Source organism: Leuciscus leuciscus, assembly GCF_965113295.1.
Source record: "Leuciscus leuciscus genome assembly, chromosome: 7".
Lineage (NCBI taxonomy): Eukaryota > Metazoa > Chordata > Actinopteri > Cypriniformes > Leuciscidae > Leuciscus > Leuciscus leuciscus.
In genome coordinates, this window is record NC_138731.1 from 30,691,804 (window position 1) to 30,710,309 (window position 18,506).

Genomic DNA, 18,506 nt, shown 5'->3' on the forward strand with positions numbered 1-18,506 from the left:
ATGTGTTAACATATTTATCAAATATGTTTAACATATTGTTTTTAATAAAAAGAAGTTTTGCAAGTTTTTATAGTTAATTTGTTTTATTTAATTGTTTAACACATTTACTGACTTTGACATTATTACTTTTTAATTTTTGAATTATGATTTTGTTATTCTATTAACAGCCATAGCTTCTAACGGAAAGAAATAAAAACATATTTATAGTTATATATTAAACATTATGTATTAGTTTGTGGTCAGTAAGATTTAATACTTTTCTTCAGCAAGGATGTATTCAGTTGATCAAAAGTGACGAAGATATTTTGTTGAAAATAAATACATATATATATAAATAAACAGTTTTCATAAATAAAAATGTTTTTATTTAAACAGTCTATTCATAAAAAAATCCTGAAAAAACTATATTCAACATTGATAATAATAAGAAATGTTTCTTAAGCACCACATAAGCATTTTCAAATGATTTCTGGATAGTTGGGGGCCTTAAGCACATAAATAGGTAATTTCGCGCAAATTCATCTAAAAGCGCCAAATTTGGCACAGATGTAGCTCAGGTCATACCGAAATGATTTAGCTAGGGCGCCGGAGCCAGCGACCCTCGGGGCCAAGATGGCGGCCAAATCCAATATGGCCGCCGCCCGAAAAGGGTTCCGGCTTTAACTTTTGAACCACATGAGTTACAAATACAAACTTGATATGTTTTTCAGCTTAATTGATCATGAGAAACACATAGGAATGTTTATATTTATGACCCAGTATATCTGGACCCCTCGATCCTCCAATTCCAATATGGCCGCTGTCCAAAAAAGCAGTTTGGGCTGTAGTATGGGGCCTTACACACCATTGTTCGCGCAAATTCATCTACAAGCACCAAATTTGGCACAGATGTAGCTGAGGGGATACTGAAATGATTTAGCCAGGGCGCCCGAGCCAATGGTCCCTGAGACCAAGATGGCGGCCAAATCCAATATGGCCGCCGCCTGAAAGGGTTTCGGCTATAGCTTTTGAGCCAGATGAGATACAAATACAAACTTGATGTCTATTTTACCTTCTTTGACCATGGGAAACCCATAGGAATACTTACATTTATGATTGGGTATATCAGGACCCCCCAAATTCCCTAAATTCAATATGGCTGCTGTCCAAAAAACGGTTTTGACTACAAATTTTGAACCAAATGCGCTACAAATGAGGATGTGGTGTCTATGTTATGTTTATTGACCACAGGAAGTCCATTGGCATATTTATATTTATGCTTGTGTAAGTCTGGAACCTGTATTCTTTTCAAGACTGTGGTTGAAAATCCTTTTTTTTTTTACCACAACTTTGAAGGTTATTCTCAATGTTGATTCATTTCCTTATAGAAGTGAAATGGTTTTCAGTTTACCACAGGTGAATACATTTCAAAGTGTAATCATATAAGAAAAAATAAGACACAATTAATATTGCAAGGCAATATTTATATTATGTAAAATTGTTAAAATAATAATATAGTAAATTTTTCCAAAACTCTTAAAGGTTTGCTTAGCATAACAAAAAAACAGCAATAACATAAAAAACAACAGTGAATTCTCATGGTCTCTCACATGAATTATCATTATCACTCACAATCACCGGATCTCTCATTGTCTTCACCATCATTGTTTGTACAAGCACCCTCACATGCACATATAGAAGTGCAACGAACTCCGGCTTTACAGCACTTACAGTGCCCTCTACATGCTGTCTTGCAGCCACAGTGGAGGAGAATGGTGCAGGCTTTACTGGCGTCTCTGAGATTAGTCCAGTAAGGTTCCCAAGTCTTGCTCGTAGAGTCCCGAAACCATCCCCATGCATTAAACTCTGGGATATCTTGCTGGACAGCGGTTGCCTGATTCCAGTAGAAGCTGGCCTGCAGAAGTGCTCTTTTGATGTGCTGAATCAATGCAGCTTGGGTGGGTGGCAGGTTCTCGAGAGACTTGGTACCATTCGAGAAAAGGTGATGTCTAGCTTCATCTACACGGCTGGAACCACAGCTCTTGCTGTACATGATGAGCTCATGTGACAGATTCATAGCTCATGGTCCAAATGGTCCGGCCAACTACTGAAAAAACATTCCATGACTACGTTAACACCAATATTGCTGGGTTTGTGAGGTCACACATGAGCTATGAATCTGTCACGTGATTGGATATTGTGTTTGATACATATCCAGAGGAGAACCTCAAAACACAAACTCACCAACGCAGAGGAACCAGATCAAGAACTAAAGTAGATGGGAGAACTCCAATTCCAAAACGTAACTGGATATATCTATTATATATATACTGGATATATTGTTATATATCTAACTATTTGGATATATCAGTGAAGAGATAACCAAGCATGGCATGTCAGGTAAACTCCTCCTTTCCACCAAGAAAGATGCTCTACTCTCCAACAGACCAGGGTATGACATGTCTGCCCTTCAGCCTTGTAATCATCCAGAAGCAGATACAAGAATAATCCTGCATCTTGCACATGCTGGGGCCAATGGCCATAAAAAGGCATTTGTCCGGACTGTCGACAGCGATGTTGTCATCCTTGCCATCCGCTTCAACACACTCGGCCTCACAGAGCTCTGGATCGGCTTTGCAGGTGGAAAAAACTATAGGGACATTCCTGCTCATGAAATCAGCAAGGATCTTGGTCCCCAGAAGTCACTAGCCTTACCACTCTTCCACGCTTTAACAGGCTGTGACACAACCTCAGCCTTCCTGTGCCATGGGAAAAAGAGTGCATGGGCAGCTTGGGAGGCAACACCAGATCTCACAGAATCTCTGGTTACCCTCACCTTGGAGCCTGAACAGATCAACAATGACGTCCATGTCCAAAGACTGGAGCGTATGGTCGTCATCATGTACAGCAAGAGCTGTGGTTCCAGCCGTGTAGATGAAGCTAGACATCACCTTTTCTCGAATGGTACCAAGTCTCTCGAGAACCTGCCACCCACCCAAGCTGCATTGATTCAGCACATCAAAAGAGCACTTCTGCAGGCCAGCTTCTACTGGAATCAGGCAACCGCTGTCCAGCAAGATATCCCAGAGTTTAATGCATGGGGATGGTTTCGGGACTCTACGAGCAAGACTTGGGAACCTTACTGGACTAATCTCAGAGACACCAGTAAAGCCTGCACCATTCTCCTCCACTGTGGCTGCAAGACAGCATGTAGAGGGCACTGTAAGTGCTGTAAAGCCGGAGTTCGTTGCACTTCTATATGTGCATGTGAGGGTGCTTGTACAAACAATGATGGTGAAGACAATGAGAGATCCGGTGATTGTGAGTGATAATGATAATTCATGTGAGAGACCATAAGAATTCACTGTTGTTTTTTATGTTATTGCTGTTTTTTTTGTTATGCTAAGCAAACCTTTAAGAGTTTTGGAAAAATTGACTATATTATTATTTTAACAATTTAACATAATATAAATATTGCCTTGCAATAATAATTGTGTCTTATTCTTTCTTATATGATTACACTTTGAAATGTATTCACCTGTGGTACACTGAAAACCATTTCACTTTTATAAGGAAATGAATCAACATTGAGAATAACCTTCAAAGTTGTGGTAAAAAAAAGGATTTTCAACCACAGTCTTGAAAAGAATACAGGTTCCAGACTTACACAAGCATAAATATAAATATGCCAATGGACTTCCTGTGGTCAATAAACATAACATAGACACCACATCCTCATTTGTAGCGCATTTGGTTCAAAATTTGTAGTCAAAACCGTTTTTCGGACAGCGGCCATATTAAATTTAGGGAATTTGGGGGGTCCTGATATACCCAATTATAAATGTAAGTATTCCTATGGGTTTCCCATGGTCAAAGAAGGTAAAATAGACATCAAGTTTGTATTTGTATCTCATCTGGCTCAAAAGCTATAGCTGAAACCCTTTCAGGCGGCGGCCATATTGGATTTGGCCGCCATCTTGGTCTCAGGGACCATTGGCTCGGGCGCCCTGGCTAAATCATTTCAGTATCCCCTCAGCTACATCTGTGCCAAATTTGGTGCTTGTAGATGAATTTGCGCGAACAATGGTCTGTAAGGCCCCATACTACAGCCCAAACTGCTTTTTTGGACAGCAGCCATATTGGAATTGGAGGATCGAGGGGTCCAGATATACTGGGTCATAAATATAAACATTCCTATGTGTTTCTCATGATCAATTAAGCTGAAAAACATATCAAGTTTGTATTTGTAACTCATGTGGTTCAAAAGTTAAAGCCGGAACCCTTTTCGGGCGGCGGCCATATTGGATTTGGCCGCCATCTTGGCCCCGAGGGTCGCTGGCTCCGGCGCCCTAGCTAAATCATTTCGGTATGACCTGAGCTACATCTGTGCCAAATTTGGCGCTTTTAGATGAATTTGCGCGAAAATGTGCTTAAGGCCCCCAACTAGGAGGAATTAAAATATATTCATATAGAAAGCAGTTGTTTGAAATTGTAATAATATTTCACAATATTACTGTTTTTACTGTGTTTTTGATCAAATAAATGTAGTCTTGGTGAGTATTTTTCTTTTAAAAACATTAAAAAAAATACAAAATCGTACCATACAACCAGTTGTGCATCGTGACATTTTTTTTTATATTAATTTGTTTCAAAATAGGGATTGCCATATTCTGTGGTTCTTGAAAATTTTAAAAGCCCTGAACTATATAACTAACCTGTCACATTATCTTAAGCTTTTGACTCAGCATAGCTTAGTGTATAAATTTTATTCTATTCAGTGAACTCCACATGAATTTCTCAGTTTATGAAAAGCACAAAAGCAGATAGTGGATAGACAAACCACTTTCTTAAAGAGAGAACCTGTTAATAGTAGCATCTGAGAGCCAACAACGTACCCTCGTTATGTTCTACTTCACAAGCCAGCATATCAACACCTTGTTTCCTTCCTGCGAAAGGCTGGTAGACGTATTTATCCATATGCGTCAAAATGCTGTTGAGTGCCAGGAAGTGTGCAACCTACACAATGACTCTTTGAAGTGCATCTCATTGCTCAAACATGGTCATCATTCCGGTGGCCACTTGCCAAGACCTTGCTGAGAACGGTTTGCCCCAGTTAATGCCCTCACTTGCTAGACCGAGATTTCATGTAAAATCCTCAAATAAAGTCATCAGTAAAGAGCCAAGGTGGAAAGTACGGAGGAGCGAGCGGTTGAGGTTTGAAAACCTTTCTACAAAAACAACTTTTGATCACCTCAAAGCCTTTCATTTACATTTTATTCCACATGAAAGGAGGTCATGTGTGCCACAGTACATTAGTTTACACTTTCAGTCTGCTATGGTTTACAGTTTCATCTTGTTTTCTTTCCTATTCACATTTAATCTCGAAACGTTGTATGTTGTGGATCAGCCAGTGATACCATATGAATAATCATCAGAGATGTAAAGAGTAGGCTACCTGAAAACCATATTTAAGTAAAAGTACAGATACCTTTACAGCGAAAAAGACTCCATTACAAGTTAGAAGTCACCAATTTCAGTACGATTAGAGTAAAAGTTGTTAATGTTAAGTAATATATATTTAAAGCCTGCATGCGCTGGACATGCTGGTTTCTGTCTCATTATCGGCTGCATGTTCTCATCTCATGTGAAACGCCGGCGATTCAAGGAACTGGTTAGAAAGGGTTTGTCCCTTTTGCTTGGAACACAAAAGATTACAGAGGCAGGTTTTTTCAATTAGATAGCGAGTCTGTTAAGCATGATGCTGATTGGTCATTAGAGGCACCTCCCTTCCCTTTCATACAACCCTCATTAGCAGGGTGCTGATTGCATGCTATGCTAATAGAAATTCACTCACTGGGTTTGATTACTACCCTGTCTGTGCAGCTGTGCAGCATTTTTAAAGAATACAATTCTAAAATGTACTAAAAATCTGACCATGTTCAGTATTTATTACAGCAAAAAATTAGATGATGTAAAAATAACATGCATTTTATATAAATGTGTTATTTGATTTGCGATCAGGTTAATGGATGTGTTTAATATGAATCAGGAGGTTCTCTTGTTTAATTTGATATAAGCCTATTTACTCTCAACTTTCACCTAGAATGTCCGTTATCTTTTTTCAGTTGTTAGCCAATGTTTTCATCTGTTTGTTTAATACTGTCTTGCCAATTTGGTTGCTGTTTTAGAACATTTTAATAAATAATTAAGTTTTTTTTTTATTTTTTTATCAATATGCTTAAAATACAGTGGAGTTGGGGGAAGGGGTTAATGAGGGTTGGTGGGGGGGAAAAAAGCTTCTTTTTTTTTTTAAATGTAAACTTGTTTGGCCTGCAAGAGAAAACTGACTTGGAGATATTTGCAGACCCTATAATCCATTAATAGCCCCACCAGTCAATTGAGTAGAGCTGTGAAAAGGTTTCATTGTGCTTTTTCTTTTAGCCCAAAAACTCCTGAAAGAGACTAAATCACCAATGAACCATTGTTGTCAGCGCTGTCACACTTTGCAGAAAGGGGTTTCTTTGTTCTGAATATACTGCTCTTTTCCCTGCCCAGTCATATCAGTATTGTAACCCTGACCTTAAGGTCATGTGTCCTGACCTGTGACAATGCCCTTTGAACCCTGAATGACTCCACCTGGGTTTTTACGGGTCATGTCAGCGTATTTAATTGCCTGACATTTGTTTGTTTTTGGATTCAAATGCAGTTTTATTGTACCACATTCTGCTGATTCATGGGTCGGTAACGCTCAGAGTGACTCCACTTGTCCGGAGTAAAAATAGTATGAGCTCTGGGGGGAAAATTGTAATTTGCTACAGGCCCACTCAGTCTGCATAAAGAAAAGTGAGTCTGTAAACGAAGCCAAGCCGTGATTCTGCTGCAGACCGTTTATCACATCTGCAGTCGCAATTCGAGAACTTTTCCCCTCGTTTTAATGTGCTGCTCTGTCATGATTAGCCGCCTGCTCAGGAGTGATCATTTCACTGTATGCGCTTACTGCAGAACTGAGCGCTTTGTCTGCTAGCACTTTATGTGTTTCTGAGCAGACAAATATGTGGAGTTGACAGATCCTGTCTCGAAGATGTAGTTCTGATAGTTGAGAAAGCAAAAAAAAAGTAAAGCTATGTTTTGTCCATGTTGCGGACCACAAATTTGAATGTGCCGGGAATTGTTGTTATAAATTATATTATGAAAAGCTTTTCTTCATATTTTTGATTAACTGTATATTTTATCTCTTTCCCCGCCATTGACTTGATTTTCCGATAATCCATGTTTTCACTGTTATACCGTAAGGGCCTCTATTACGCATCTTCTGAAATAGTACTACATCTCTGGATCTAAAAACAAGCGGAGAAGAAGCAGAAACATGTAAGCTAACGCGATCAGCAAACATTAAACAGCATATAAATCAAAACTGCCTAACGTTAACGAATGAAATGTCGACCCAGGACGAGATACACGACTGTGAAAGCTTTGGGGGTGTTGATGGACTCGATCTATGTTTTGATCACCGCTCTGAATCCGAACTGGTGGTAGTCTTTGACAAAAATGTGAATGTCTCAGCTTTTTTGTGTTGATAAAAACAAATGCGTGAAGGTAGAATAAAATGTTTAAAAAAAAAAGAGAAAAGAACAGAGCCTTTGCTTTTAAACAACAAAAAATTTAATAAAATATTTGGGGGCCATTAAAGTTTTGTAAACAATAATTTAAAAAAAAATGCTGCCAGGGAAAGAGTTCATATTTAAATACAATTTAAAACATAAAAATTAACATAAAATATAATTACTTTTGAAAATGTTTATTTTAAAAAAATCACTGAATTACTGTCATGATGCACATAAAAAAAAAAAAAAAAAATCATCAATGAACATTTGTGTCAGAAAGGTATTTGAAGAGATTTACACGGCTTTTATGTATGTCTTCCTTGCAGTCACCCAAAGTGCACGGCTATCCTGATATGGAGGCGGTGCCAATCCTGCTCAGCAAAGTGAAGGCAGAACCTCCAGAAGACCTGCTCTCATCCGAGCAGTTCCAGACCCAGACGGAGCCCGTGGACCTGTCAATCAACAAAACACGGACGTCATCTCCATCATCCAACACCTCACCCATTACCTCAGCCTTCTCTCCATCCTCCTCTTCATCATCGTCGTCCTCACCTTCCGTCATCGCCTCCATCTCCGCGGGAATGCCCTCCGTTTTGACACCCGGGCCGTTGGTGGGCTCTTCTCATGGAGTTAGAGGCAAGCAATTTTTGCACATCATCCACCCTGTTCCCCCTTCGAGCCCCAGTAAACTGCCCAGTCAGGTGCACCGTATCCCTGTGGTGGTGCAGTCGCTGCCCCTCATGTACACCACAGCCGTACGCTCTCCTTCCACCCTCAACTCCACCATCATGTTACCTCTCCTGGACGAGGCCAAGTGCCTGGGCAAAGGTAAGGACCTCATTTTGGATTGATTCCAGTTGATTCATTTTTCATACAGTTAAAAAGTAAGTTGATTCCTTCATTTGAAAAGTTGGAGGTTTGCAGCTTAACAGTTTGAGAATTACTTCATTGATCACCACTGTGCCCCTGGGTGAAGCACTTAACATCAACCTGCCCCAAGGGGAATGCTGAAATCAAATGAAATTTTGATCACAGCGGAAAAGAAATCAGCTGGAATGGGGAAAAAATGAAAGATGATTAAAAGAATCTGTTCGGATTTGTTTTTAAAAGACTAGCTTCAGACAGCAGAATCTCTCTGTCCTTTCTTCACAGTAAAGCACCACACTCATAATGACATGCAGATATGGGTTGATTGTCCTCAGCTGCCTGTGTACTTCCTGCTGTTAGGGAGTATGTGATGTGTGTCAGGCCTTGCATACGCATTGCTTCTGAAGTGGAGGCCATATAAACTAAAAGCCTAATTCCAAATCAAGTAAGCAGGGTGGGGAATTAATTCCTACCACCAGCCCAATGCTAGTACTGTTTGGAAAGTGGTGGGTAATTTTGATTTATGTACCAGCCAATATGGCGGTCGACCTGCAAGCCATCTCAGATTGCCATTTGACGAAAAAATACTGTTGCTTTTTAAAGAAAAGCATGTTTGTTGAAGTAATATTTGATTTAGATTTGGAAGTCATTTGAAAAGCTGACAAGGTGCATGTTGTCCATATAAACATTATTCAAGATATTCCTAGCACTTTGCTGCTTAACACACCCAAGCATGTGAGGTATTTTCACACTTGCTTCATTTCATCTCAAATTTCAGTATACATCGTAAATGCAAAGTGAACTAATAGTCTTTCACATATGGACCAAAAATGAGATACAAGGAAAAATGAAAACACTAAGAGAACTAATTTCTTTTTCACTTTGTTGAAAAATTTCTTTTTGTGTTTTTTTTTACTTGAAAGGTCAGAATTTAGTTGTGAAAACACAATTGAGTGAAATGTGAAAACACAATTGAGATTACAGCTACAGTGTAGAGATGTGCTTTTTACATTTGTTCAAGTTCACATATGGTTGTTTCTTCAACTTTTGGCACTTTTATATCCCAGTTTTTATTATACGTCTAGCCCACAGTTGCGGTGTAATTTTTTTCTTTTTTTTTTTACCTCAACAACAATTTTGCCCATTATAATGTTTTATATATAAGTTTGTGTACTTGTTTACCAAGGACACAACAGTGTTCAGTGAGGAATGAAACATGAGACATGATGTGTAGAAAATTTTTATTATAGTAATTTCAATTAAATTATGTGCATTTAGGATACATAATGTGTTAGCTGTGAAAATAGCCGTAGCAAGATTATGGTGTCTTTTTATTTAAAAAAAAGAAGCTCAAAATTCCACCTCAAAATTGTGAAAACACAAAAAATGTCCTGGAATGCATGTTTTGCTTCTGTTGGAAATTGTTAGTAGACAAATTTACTAGTGAGAGTGTGAAAAGTCTGTTATTTTCTAAAAAGTCAACAGGGCCGAAATTTCCCATAGTTTAAAGGGGTCATGAACTGGATTGTTTTATTATTTTATAATATGGCCTGGGGTGCCCTTATAATGTTAGTATGATTTTTACATAAAAAATTGTCATAATTTATAAATAAAAGCCATTTTTCCAAGCCTGATTTCAGCCTCAGATTTGAATGCTCTGTTTTAAGGGGCGTGTGTGCTGTGAGACTGCAGTGCAAACGCCCACTGCTGTGATTGGCTGACATGCTTGCATATGAAATAGCTAGTATTACATGAACTCTCTCGAAAACTTTTACGACGTTTTACTATTACAGCTATCGAGATTAACAAATCGTGAAAAGTATCGTTTAAAGCATTATATTTAAATCTATTCCATCACATGAAAGGTTGCAGCATGATGAGCACTGACTGAGCAGATGACAGACAGTCTGTTGATCGCGTGAATAAAGATCTTATCATTGCAACGCAATTTTTGCACTCTCACAAATGCTTACACCAAATCACAATGCAAACACGATGTGAATACACAGTAAGAGCTTCGTTGTGTAGTGTAACAGTGTCATTATTTCATCACGAGTTTGGTAAGTGTCCAGATAAGCTCTCGCGGCTCGTGCTCTGCTGTTTGATTGACAGCTTGGGCGATTGGAAAGGGATCGTTCTTTGATCGCTTTCTGTATATAATTTAATAACAGTTTAAAAAATATTATTTTCATAATACTACGAGAAATTATGTGAAGTTGATCGTTTAGTCACTGATGCATAAACAGTATTGAACGATTTTTATCTGAACTTGAATAATTACACAGAAATCACTGATCGCAGATCAGGCATTAGAATACACATGGTTTACTTACATGTTGCTGGCAGATCCGTGTCGGGAAATTGTGATTGACTGATTTAATAAAGTTTAACCATGCTGGAATCCGAAGGAAGCTTATGCAGACTGTCTTCTTCCTCAAACAGGCACTGCACAATATTTAGTAAACAGCATGTTTATTGTTTGGAAGTAGCTCGATCCGGTTTAGCAATTATCATGTCGTCCTATGTTATTTAGCATGTTTGGGCGAATCGGTGGGCGGGGCTAAACAGGCCGTGTTGAAGTAGGCGTTGATCTTCTTTTGTGGAGGCGGTGTTTTATCCTCTTTGACGTCATAGTTCCCCACTTTGAAAAACGAGTCGTTTGCTGAGCCTGATGTCTATAAAAGCTTTTAATTGGACTAACAAGGTAGTTTTCAGTTCTGAAACTTACAGGATATTATTATAGTATGATGATCTCTTATATGTCAAAAGCTCAAGGAAATTTTGATTTCTCAGTTCATCACCCCTTTAAGAAACATCCATATATAGGGAGTTGTATATGTTTATGTTGAATAAATTAAATTCTCCACCCTACAGCTACTGTAAGGCCCACAGTTATGCAGAATCTAAAGACACTAATCATCCTGGGATGAATGTGGTTTCTTCAAATGTAGGATCTGTGTCGTTGTCTCAAGTCCAAGGTCATGCAGAAAGGTCCCACATGCCCTAATCAGAAGGACACATCTTGCTTGGTGCGTTCCCAAACTCTCGAGACCTCACTGGACTGCTGTTTAGGGTTGGTTTCCTGTAGGGCGAGTTTTAATACTCTGGCAGTAAGCCATGATGTTCTGGGTGTTGCTGTCAAATGGTGTTCGGCCCGAGCGGAGGGCACAAGGGAACTGTTTGTTGCTCAACCTCTTGTTTATCTGGGAAAGGGTGTCTGTCCCAAATGGTTGGGCAGGGCTGGGCATCCTGTTAGAAGGAGGATTTAAATACTGGGTGTCTCGCTCAGCTTCAGATGAGGAAAGAAAGGAAAAACAAGGTTTGCATAATGGGGTGGGGTGGATATTGAAGATGGGTGGCACCGCGAGCAGTCAGGCACATAGCAACATGGACTCCACCCAGAGAGCTCCGAAACAGCACAGAGGAAATGGGGTCAGACCTGGGCGGGGTCAACAGGGTAGCAGACGGTGAGATGCTTACATGATAGTGAGACAGTTACATTTTACCACTATATTGAGACACCAGTATGCACCGATCAGCACTTACATGTAAATGTTTTCATCATGGCCAGTGACAGCTGGAAACACAATGGACAGCGCACACTTTTACATGCTCACGCATACTCGTGTACAGGTTGCCAGGGGGAGGTGGGAGGGGGTGTGCCCTTCTCCACAGCTCTGTCTCCGGCTGAGTTACCATGGAAACAGGCTATGGCTGGAAACAACAGGAGAAAGAAATCATGGGGTTTGCTTCACCACCTCTTATGAACTCTCGCTTTTGTCATTGCCTTTATATGGTCGTTTTTAAGGAATATCCATGCAAGCTATGAACTGTAGGTAGCTTGAATGGATTATGGTGGAAACAGTCAACAGAGGGAGTACAGAGACAGGCCATTTTATTTGTGAATGCTATCTGTTTTTTCATGATTTAGTCTCGCATCTTTTAGTTTAGGTATATAGCACATTAAAAAGTGCAGCACAAACTAAAAAGACAAATAAAATTGAATAAAAAAAATACAATTTCAAAAATATTATACAAATAAGAAGTTATACAATATTTGAGTGCATTAAAAATAATCAGGGGAATCAACAGTATACAAATATGATTCTGGATCTGTTTTGAACATTGATCTTGTATCATAATGTAATGTAGAATATAGTGTTTTGAATTGTTTTGCATTATACAGAGGTTATAATCTGCAATCATATGCTATAACTGATTTGTGTCTAGCCTGCCCTGAGTAGACACAATGGAGAAGGAGAGAGAAAAGCTCCAGGCTCTTGTAATGTGTCCAATTAATCTTTCAATGAAATCCTCCGTTAGTTTTTGCTGAGCGTTTGTGGCTAAAGTGGATGTTTAAGCTACCCTTGCAAAAGGCATAGAAACAGCTTATGGCTAACGGTAAAAAGCAATAGGTGTGAAGCTAGACCAGTGCATGTGATGTTTAACTTAATGGTTCTTTACTAGTAAGTTGCACGTCAAAAATGGAGTGCTGGTCTGTTCTCACAGGATTGTATGTACACTACTGTTCAAAAGTTTTGGCTCTGTAAGATTTTAAAATATATTTGAAAAATCTCTTATGCTCGTTAAGGCTGCATCTACTTGATCAAAAATACAGCAAAAGTATTGCAAAATATTATTATAATTGAAAATATCTGCTAATATATTTTAAAATGTAATGTAATCCTGTGTTGGCAAAGCAGAATCATTACTCCAGTCTTCAGTGTCACATGATCCTTCAGAAATCATTCTAATATCCTGATTTTCTGCTCAAGAAACATTTATTATTTTTATCAATGTTGAATAGAATAGAAAGTTCAAAAGAACAGCATTTTGAAATATAATTTTCTGTAACCATGTTAAAGTTTTTAATGTCACTTTTGACAAATTTAATGCATTCTTTCTCAATGAAATAATTTATATTAAAAAATAAAATCTTACTGACTACAAACTTTTGGGATTTAAAAAAAAACATTATCAGCGTGTAGTTTGAGTGTTTTTTTGCTGAGGTGCATTGTCTGCAGTGGCAGCTCAAAAAAACCATGGCCCTCAAAAATGTTAAGTTTTACACCGAAATGCTTCTGAGATCAAATATCTGACATCTTAAGTGTTCCCATCATTCATACAGATATTCATAAATTGGCAGCATAACTATGTCCAACACCCAAGAAACAAAGGGTGAGTGGCAGCACAGCGCTGTTGTCTTTAGACGCTCTCCGGGCATCTGATCGCCTGTGCTGGTGACATGCCCGCAGGACACACCGCCCTAGGCTGATTGGGAGACAGCACGGACACCTCTGATCCGGGATCAGGTCTGACAGACTGCTGAGAGAGCAGCGAATTAGAAGCGTAGCCCTGCAGCCTGGGCTAACCCACATAATATTAACAAAGCTTTGAGTCAGGGAGAATGCTGCTCTCAATCTGTTGGGAATGAGATACAGTAATCAGAGACGGGTGTTCTGTGACCGCCAGTCTAAAACACTGACATACAGCAAGACATATGCAGGTGTGTCTGAATTAAAAACCTGTAATTGATGACAAACTCACAAACAAGCACACGCCTGAAATGTATCATATGCTATTAAAATACATGTTGTCTTCGTATTACATTATGTCCGAACCACGACATGATAAAGCATCAATATTTTTCCATTTCCATTTATGCATTTGGCAGATGCTTCTATTCATAATTTTTTTTTTTAAATGCTAATAACTGTATGTTCTGATTGTCTGGGATTCTGTCACTTCATACCATTGTTGTTATTGTTAACTAAAACTATTAAGAATCCTTTACAATATATATAATATAATAAAATATAAATATTAAATGAAAAACTTTCAAAGCAAAAATAAATGTTGCCTTGGCACCTAACTGAAATTAATAAGTGTAAGTTCTAAATTACTTAAAACATTTTAAATAAAAATAACACAAAGCATATAACAATATTGCTACAAATAAAAAGACAATTGCTGTGTCGCTGGAAATGCTGTTGTATTGTGGCTGGTTACCAATATGTTTTAATATACAAGTTTTTAGGTGCTGTAAGATGATGGGTGTTTCTTTTACTATGGACCCTTTTGGCCCTGAGGACCTTTTAGTAAATAAAGTGGTGGGAATTATATTTATAACATTCTGGGGCATTTGAAAAGTTGCAAATATAAATAATGAAGGCACGATAATGTTTCCAAGACAGTTAATGTGACCTTAACACAATAAACAGAAAAAAAGTTGAAATCTGTTCGTTTGAATAAAAATCAACCCTTGGGACATTAAGGTGCCAAAAGTTGAAGAAACACCCTGAAATGCTGTGCTAATTCCTGCTCAACGTCATGTGGCATATTGTGAGCTTCTGAATGGGAATGAGAATGTCCTCGGGCAGAACGCATATTACAGTCATGTAACTAACCTCCTCCTCTGTTGTTCTCCCCCTGCGGCAGCACAAACAGACCCCAATGGCTTGTCACCAAGACAAATCAAAAGTGACAGTGATGATGACGACCTGCCAAACGTGACCTTGGACAGTGTTAATGAAACAGGATCCACAGCGCTGTCTATAGCACGAGCAGTGCAGGAGTGAGTATCCTCCAAAGACACACTCTCACAAACACACCAGCATGCACTGGAAATCAAGCTCCAACATATGCAGACTGACAATCTTCACCTACAAAATTGTATCGACGTACTGCTAAAAGTCAATTTGGAGATTCTGCTTTGTAGTTTGACTTTAAAGCAGTGGATCCAAGGCCCCCCTTAGTCCAAGACAATATTCAAAGGCCCTTCCATCTGCTGATATGCACCTGTTGTAAAAAAAAAAAAAAATAAAAAAAAATATGATGATAGTTTAATGTTGTACATCTGTATTTTTAGTGTATTGTTTTAGCATTTTAACTAGGATTATGTTAATAAAACTAAGGCCCGGTTTCATATACAGGGTTTAAATTAAGCCAGGAGTAGGCCTTTGTTCAATTAGGACATTTAAGAAGCTTTTATAAATGTGCCTTATAAAAAAATAAATAATTACTGATGTGCATCTTGAGACAAAACAAAGGCACTGACATATTTTAAGGTATGTCAGTGCAAGTTGATTTCAGTTAAAATGGTTCAAACATGCATTTTAGTCTGGGACTAGGCTTAAGCCTTGTCTGTGAAACCAGGGGTTAATATAAATCATTTGAATACTCCTTGGGGCCCCCTGGTTAAAAACAACTGCTTTAAAGAGGTTGTTCTCCCAAAAATTATAATTTATTTACAGTTTTGTGTTGTTCCCAATCTGTTTGACTTTCTTTTTCCTGCGAAACATAAGAAAGATATATTTAAAACATGTATTTGTGTTTATTTTTGTCTGTACAGTGAATGTCAGTGGGGTCCAATCAATGTTGTTTTAAACCTCTTTGACTTTCACTGTATGGAGAAACAGTTGAAACACTCTTGAAAATATCTTCTCTTGTGGTCCCCAGAGAACAAAAAGTCATGCAGGTTTGGAACGACAAGAGCGTGAATTAATGATTACAGAATGGTAATTTTTGGATGAACTATCCCTTTAATTTATTAAAGAGTTGGAAATGAACACCTTCTATCAAAAGACTTGTGCAAACAGTGAAGCGTTTCCTTAAATGCCATTCTTTGAAATACCAGCTCTTTGGTTACATTAGCTGTCATCTCCCGTTCTTGTCTGCACAACTCCATGTGTCTTTACTCAGATGAGGTAGTCGTCCCATTAAAGACAGTGACATGATCAAAACCAGAAGACTCTCAAGCCTGCAGGCTGTAAAAAAAACAGTCTAGGACTTCTCCCAAAGAGTTTTCCATGAGCCAGCCCCCTACCAGCACCCTGTCGTCTGCCTGTTATTTAGGCAAATGGTTTGGAAAGTATTCCTGGATTCCTCTGTATGTCAGAGCTCATGCACTGATACCGTGCAAATGTTTCCCTTTGCTCCGAATGTGATGCGAACGAACGGTACTAGGACTTTGCCCCCCAGTGCAGCAGAATGCCAAAACACAGTTTAACCAGGTTTGCAAGAATGGTGTTATTGGGAGAGCTGCAGCTTTTGGCTGTTTACAGAGAGAGTGAGAGAGAGAGAGAGAGAGAGATGGAGAAAGAGGTCATGTGTGCAGCTGTGTTCATTCTAGCATGTGAAATAAGATAACAATGTGGGCAGCGTCACCATAAAATACACTGATAGCATGGCGGACTCAATGGACATGAACAAATAAGCATTTATCACATCAAGGAAGTGTTTGATGAAGAATATTGTCATTTAATTGGGTCAGTGTTTTTTGCGCAGTAATCGAAGCAGAAAATTTGAAATGCTGGGCAATAAAATGCAGTCTAAACTGAGACCACAGAGCGTCTAACGGTAGGAGTGATGTCTTCCCTTTGAGGGGTGAGTTTGTGGACGCATAGGTTGGCTGGCACCGCGAAGCCCGCGGGACTAAAATAACCGGGCTCACGGACCTGTCAGAGGCCAGTCACAGCCGACCCAAAATTACTCAGTCTCCACTATAAGACTGTCCTCAACACCAGACGAGCCAATTTAGGAGACAGAGAACTGCTAGCTCTGCACTTAATTTAAATATCCATGCAGCTAAAGAAGCAGTCCAGTACATCGGGACACTCTGAGCGATAGGCCAGATGTGTCATGTGCTGATATCTGGCTTTAACTTACTGATATCAGTTTCAGAAGAACAGATGAAAAGCCTGTGTCCAACTTTAACATCTCTGAGTGACAAATGCATCTACTGTATGTGGGTTTGCTGTATTTAGTGTGTTCAAAACAGCCTCTGCTAAATCTATGAATCCCTATGGGAAAGGGACTATAAAATCGTTAAAGTGGCCATGGCAGGTTCATTTGGGTCCCTTGAGTCCCAAAGGGTCATTCGGTCAGACAGGTTGGGAGTGTGGCTACACACACACAGACACACACAACTGCACACTTTCACTTCTTTTAGGACAGAAACACACTTGCATGTTCCTGCATTACTGCGGCATTATCAAACTTCAGTATTAAGGATGCATGATTATGTTAATTATTATTTACTGCTGTGGCCTATATTAGATATTTATTGACTTATATTGGATACTTTTGCCATCAACTAGTGCTGACTTAAATTCATATAGTAGATTATTAATTATAAATTATAAATATTAATATTTTATCAATACTAATTGAGCTATCCTTTTATGTCTAGACTCTAGAGTAGACACACAGTAGTCTAACCTAATCTCTCCTTCTCTCCCTGGTTATTCTCTGTCATTCCTTTCTGAAGCCTGCTTTCTCTTTGTGGGATTGCAGGATGAGATGCAGGTCTTGTTGTGACAAATGTTTAGGGGAGCGTATCAGAGAACACCCGGAGCCCCCAGCAGAAAGCTTACTTCGCTGGTCACTCTGAAGGGAGAGCTGAGACAAAAGGAGCAAGAGCTCAATTCAGTCTGATTTGAAACATTTCAGAACCAAACAATTCATACACCCCACCCCTAAACACACAGACAAAAGCACAAAGCCAGGATGACAGGTTTATGCAGGGTTTACACAAGAGCTGTTTCAAAGGTCTAGGCATCATCTGGGCTGCAAAGCTCTTCTATGTTCTACAGTAAGTGACGGCACTAGCATATGTTGGACATGGATGGATCAGTGGCTGGACATGGATAAAGGCTTTGATTGAACTAAAATTGTATATAAAAGCAAAGAAAAAAGTGGGGTATAAACTAAAAGTTGCTCGGTCCTCATCGTGCTGGGAGGATGTGAGGGCTGGGCAAAATAGGGGTCCATCCAACCAGGAGATCATCCTAGTACTCGCCTGGTGTTATTGCACCATACCTGAATCTAGAGGACACTTGGTGCCTGCAGGGAGGACAGCAGATGTGTGAGACTGGATGACAGTCCTCTTGGCCAGATGTTTATTACATTATAGATTTAAATTAAAGATCTTCTGAAAATGGATTTAGCTGATATCAATATCTAAGCTGAGACAATTTTTTTGATTAATTACTCAGTTTCAATGTTTTATTTTTTTTCAACCAAAAATCCCCAAATAAAAGCCAGTAAAAATAAACC

General features: G+C 38.9%; 1 protein-coding gene across 3 annotated transcripts in view; it reads left to right on the forward strand.

Annotated features, from left to right (window-relative positions):
• The window catches only part of klf12b (Kruppel like factor 12b), an 87,563-nt gene that overhangs the window by 59,738 nt on the left and 9,319 nt on the right, over positions 1 to 18,506 (forward strand). For all 3 annotated transcript variants that reach the window (XM_082176567.1, XM_082176566.1, XM_082176565.1), the window contains exons 3-4: positions 7,910 to 8,411; positions 14,889 to 15,024. In XM_082176567.1, coding sequence (XP_082032693.1) covers positions 7,910 to 8,411; positions 14,889 to 15,024 — 638 coding nt within the window. The remainder of the gene's footprint in view (positions 1 to 7,909; positions 8,412 to 14,888; positions 15,025 to 18,506) is intronic.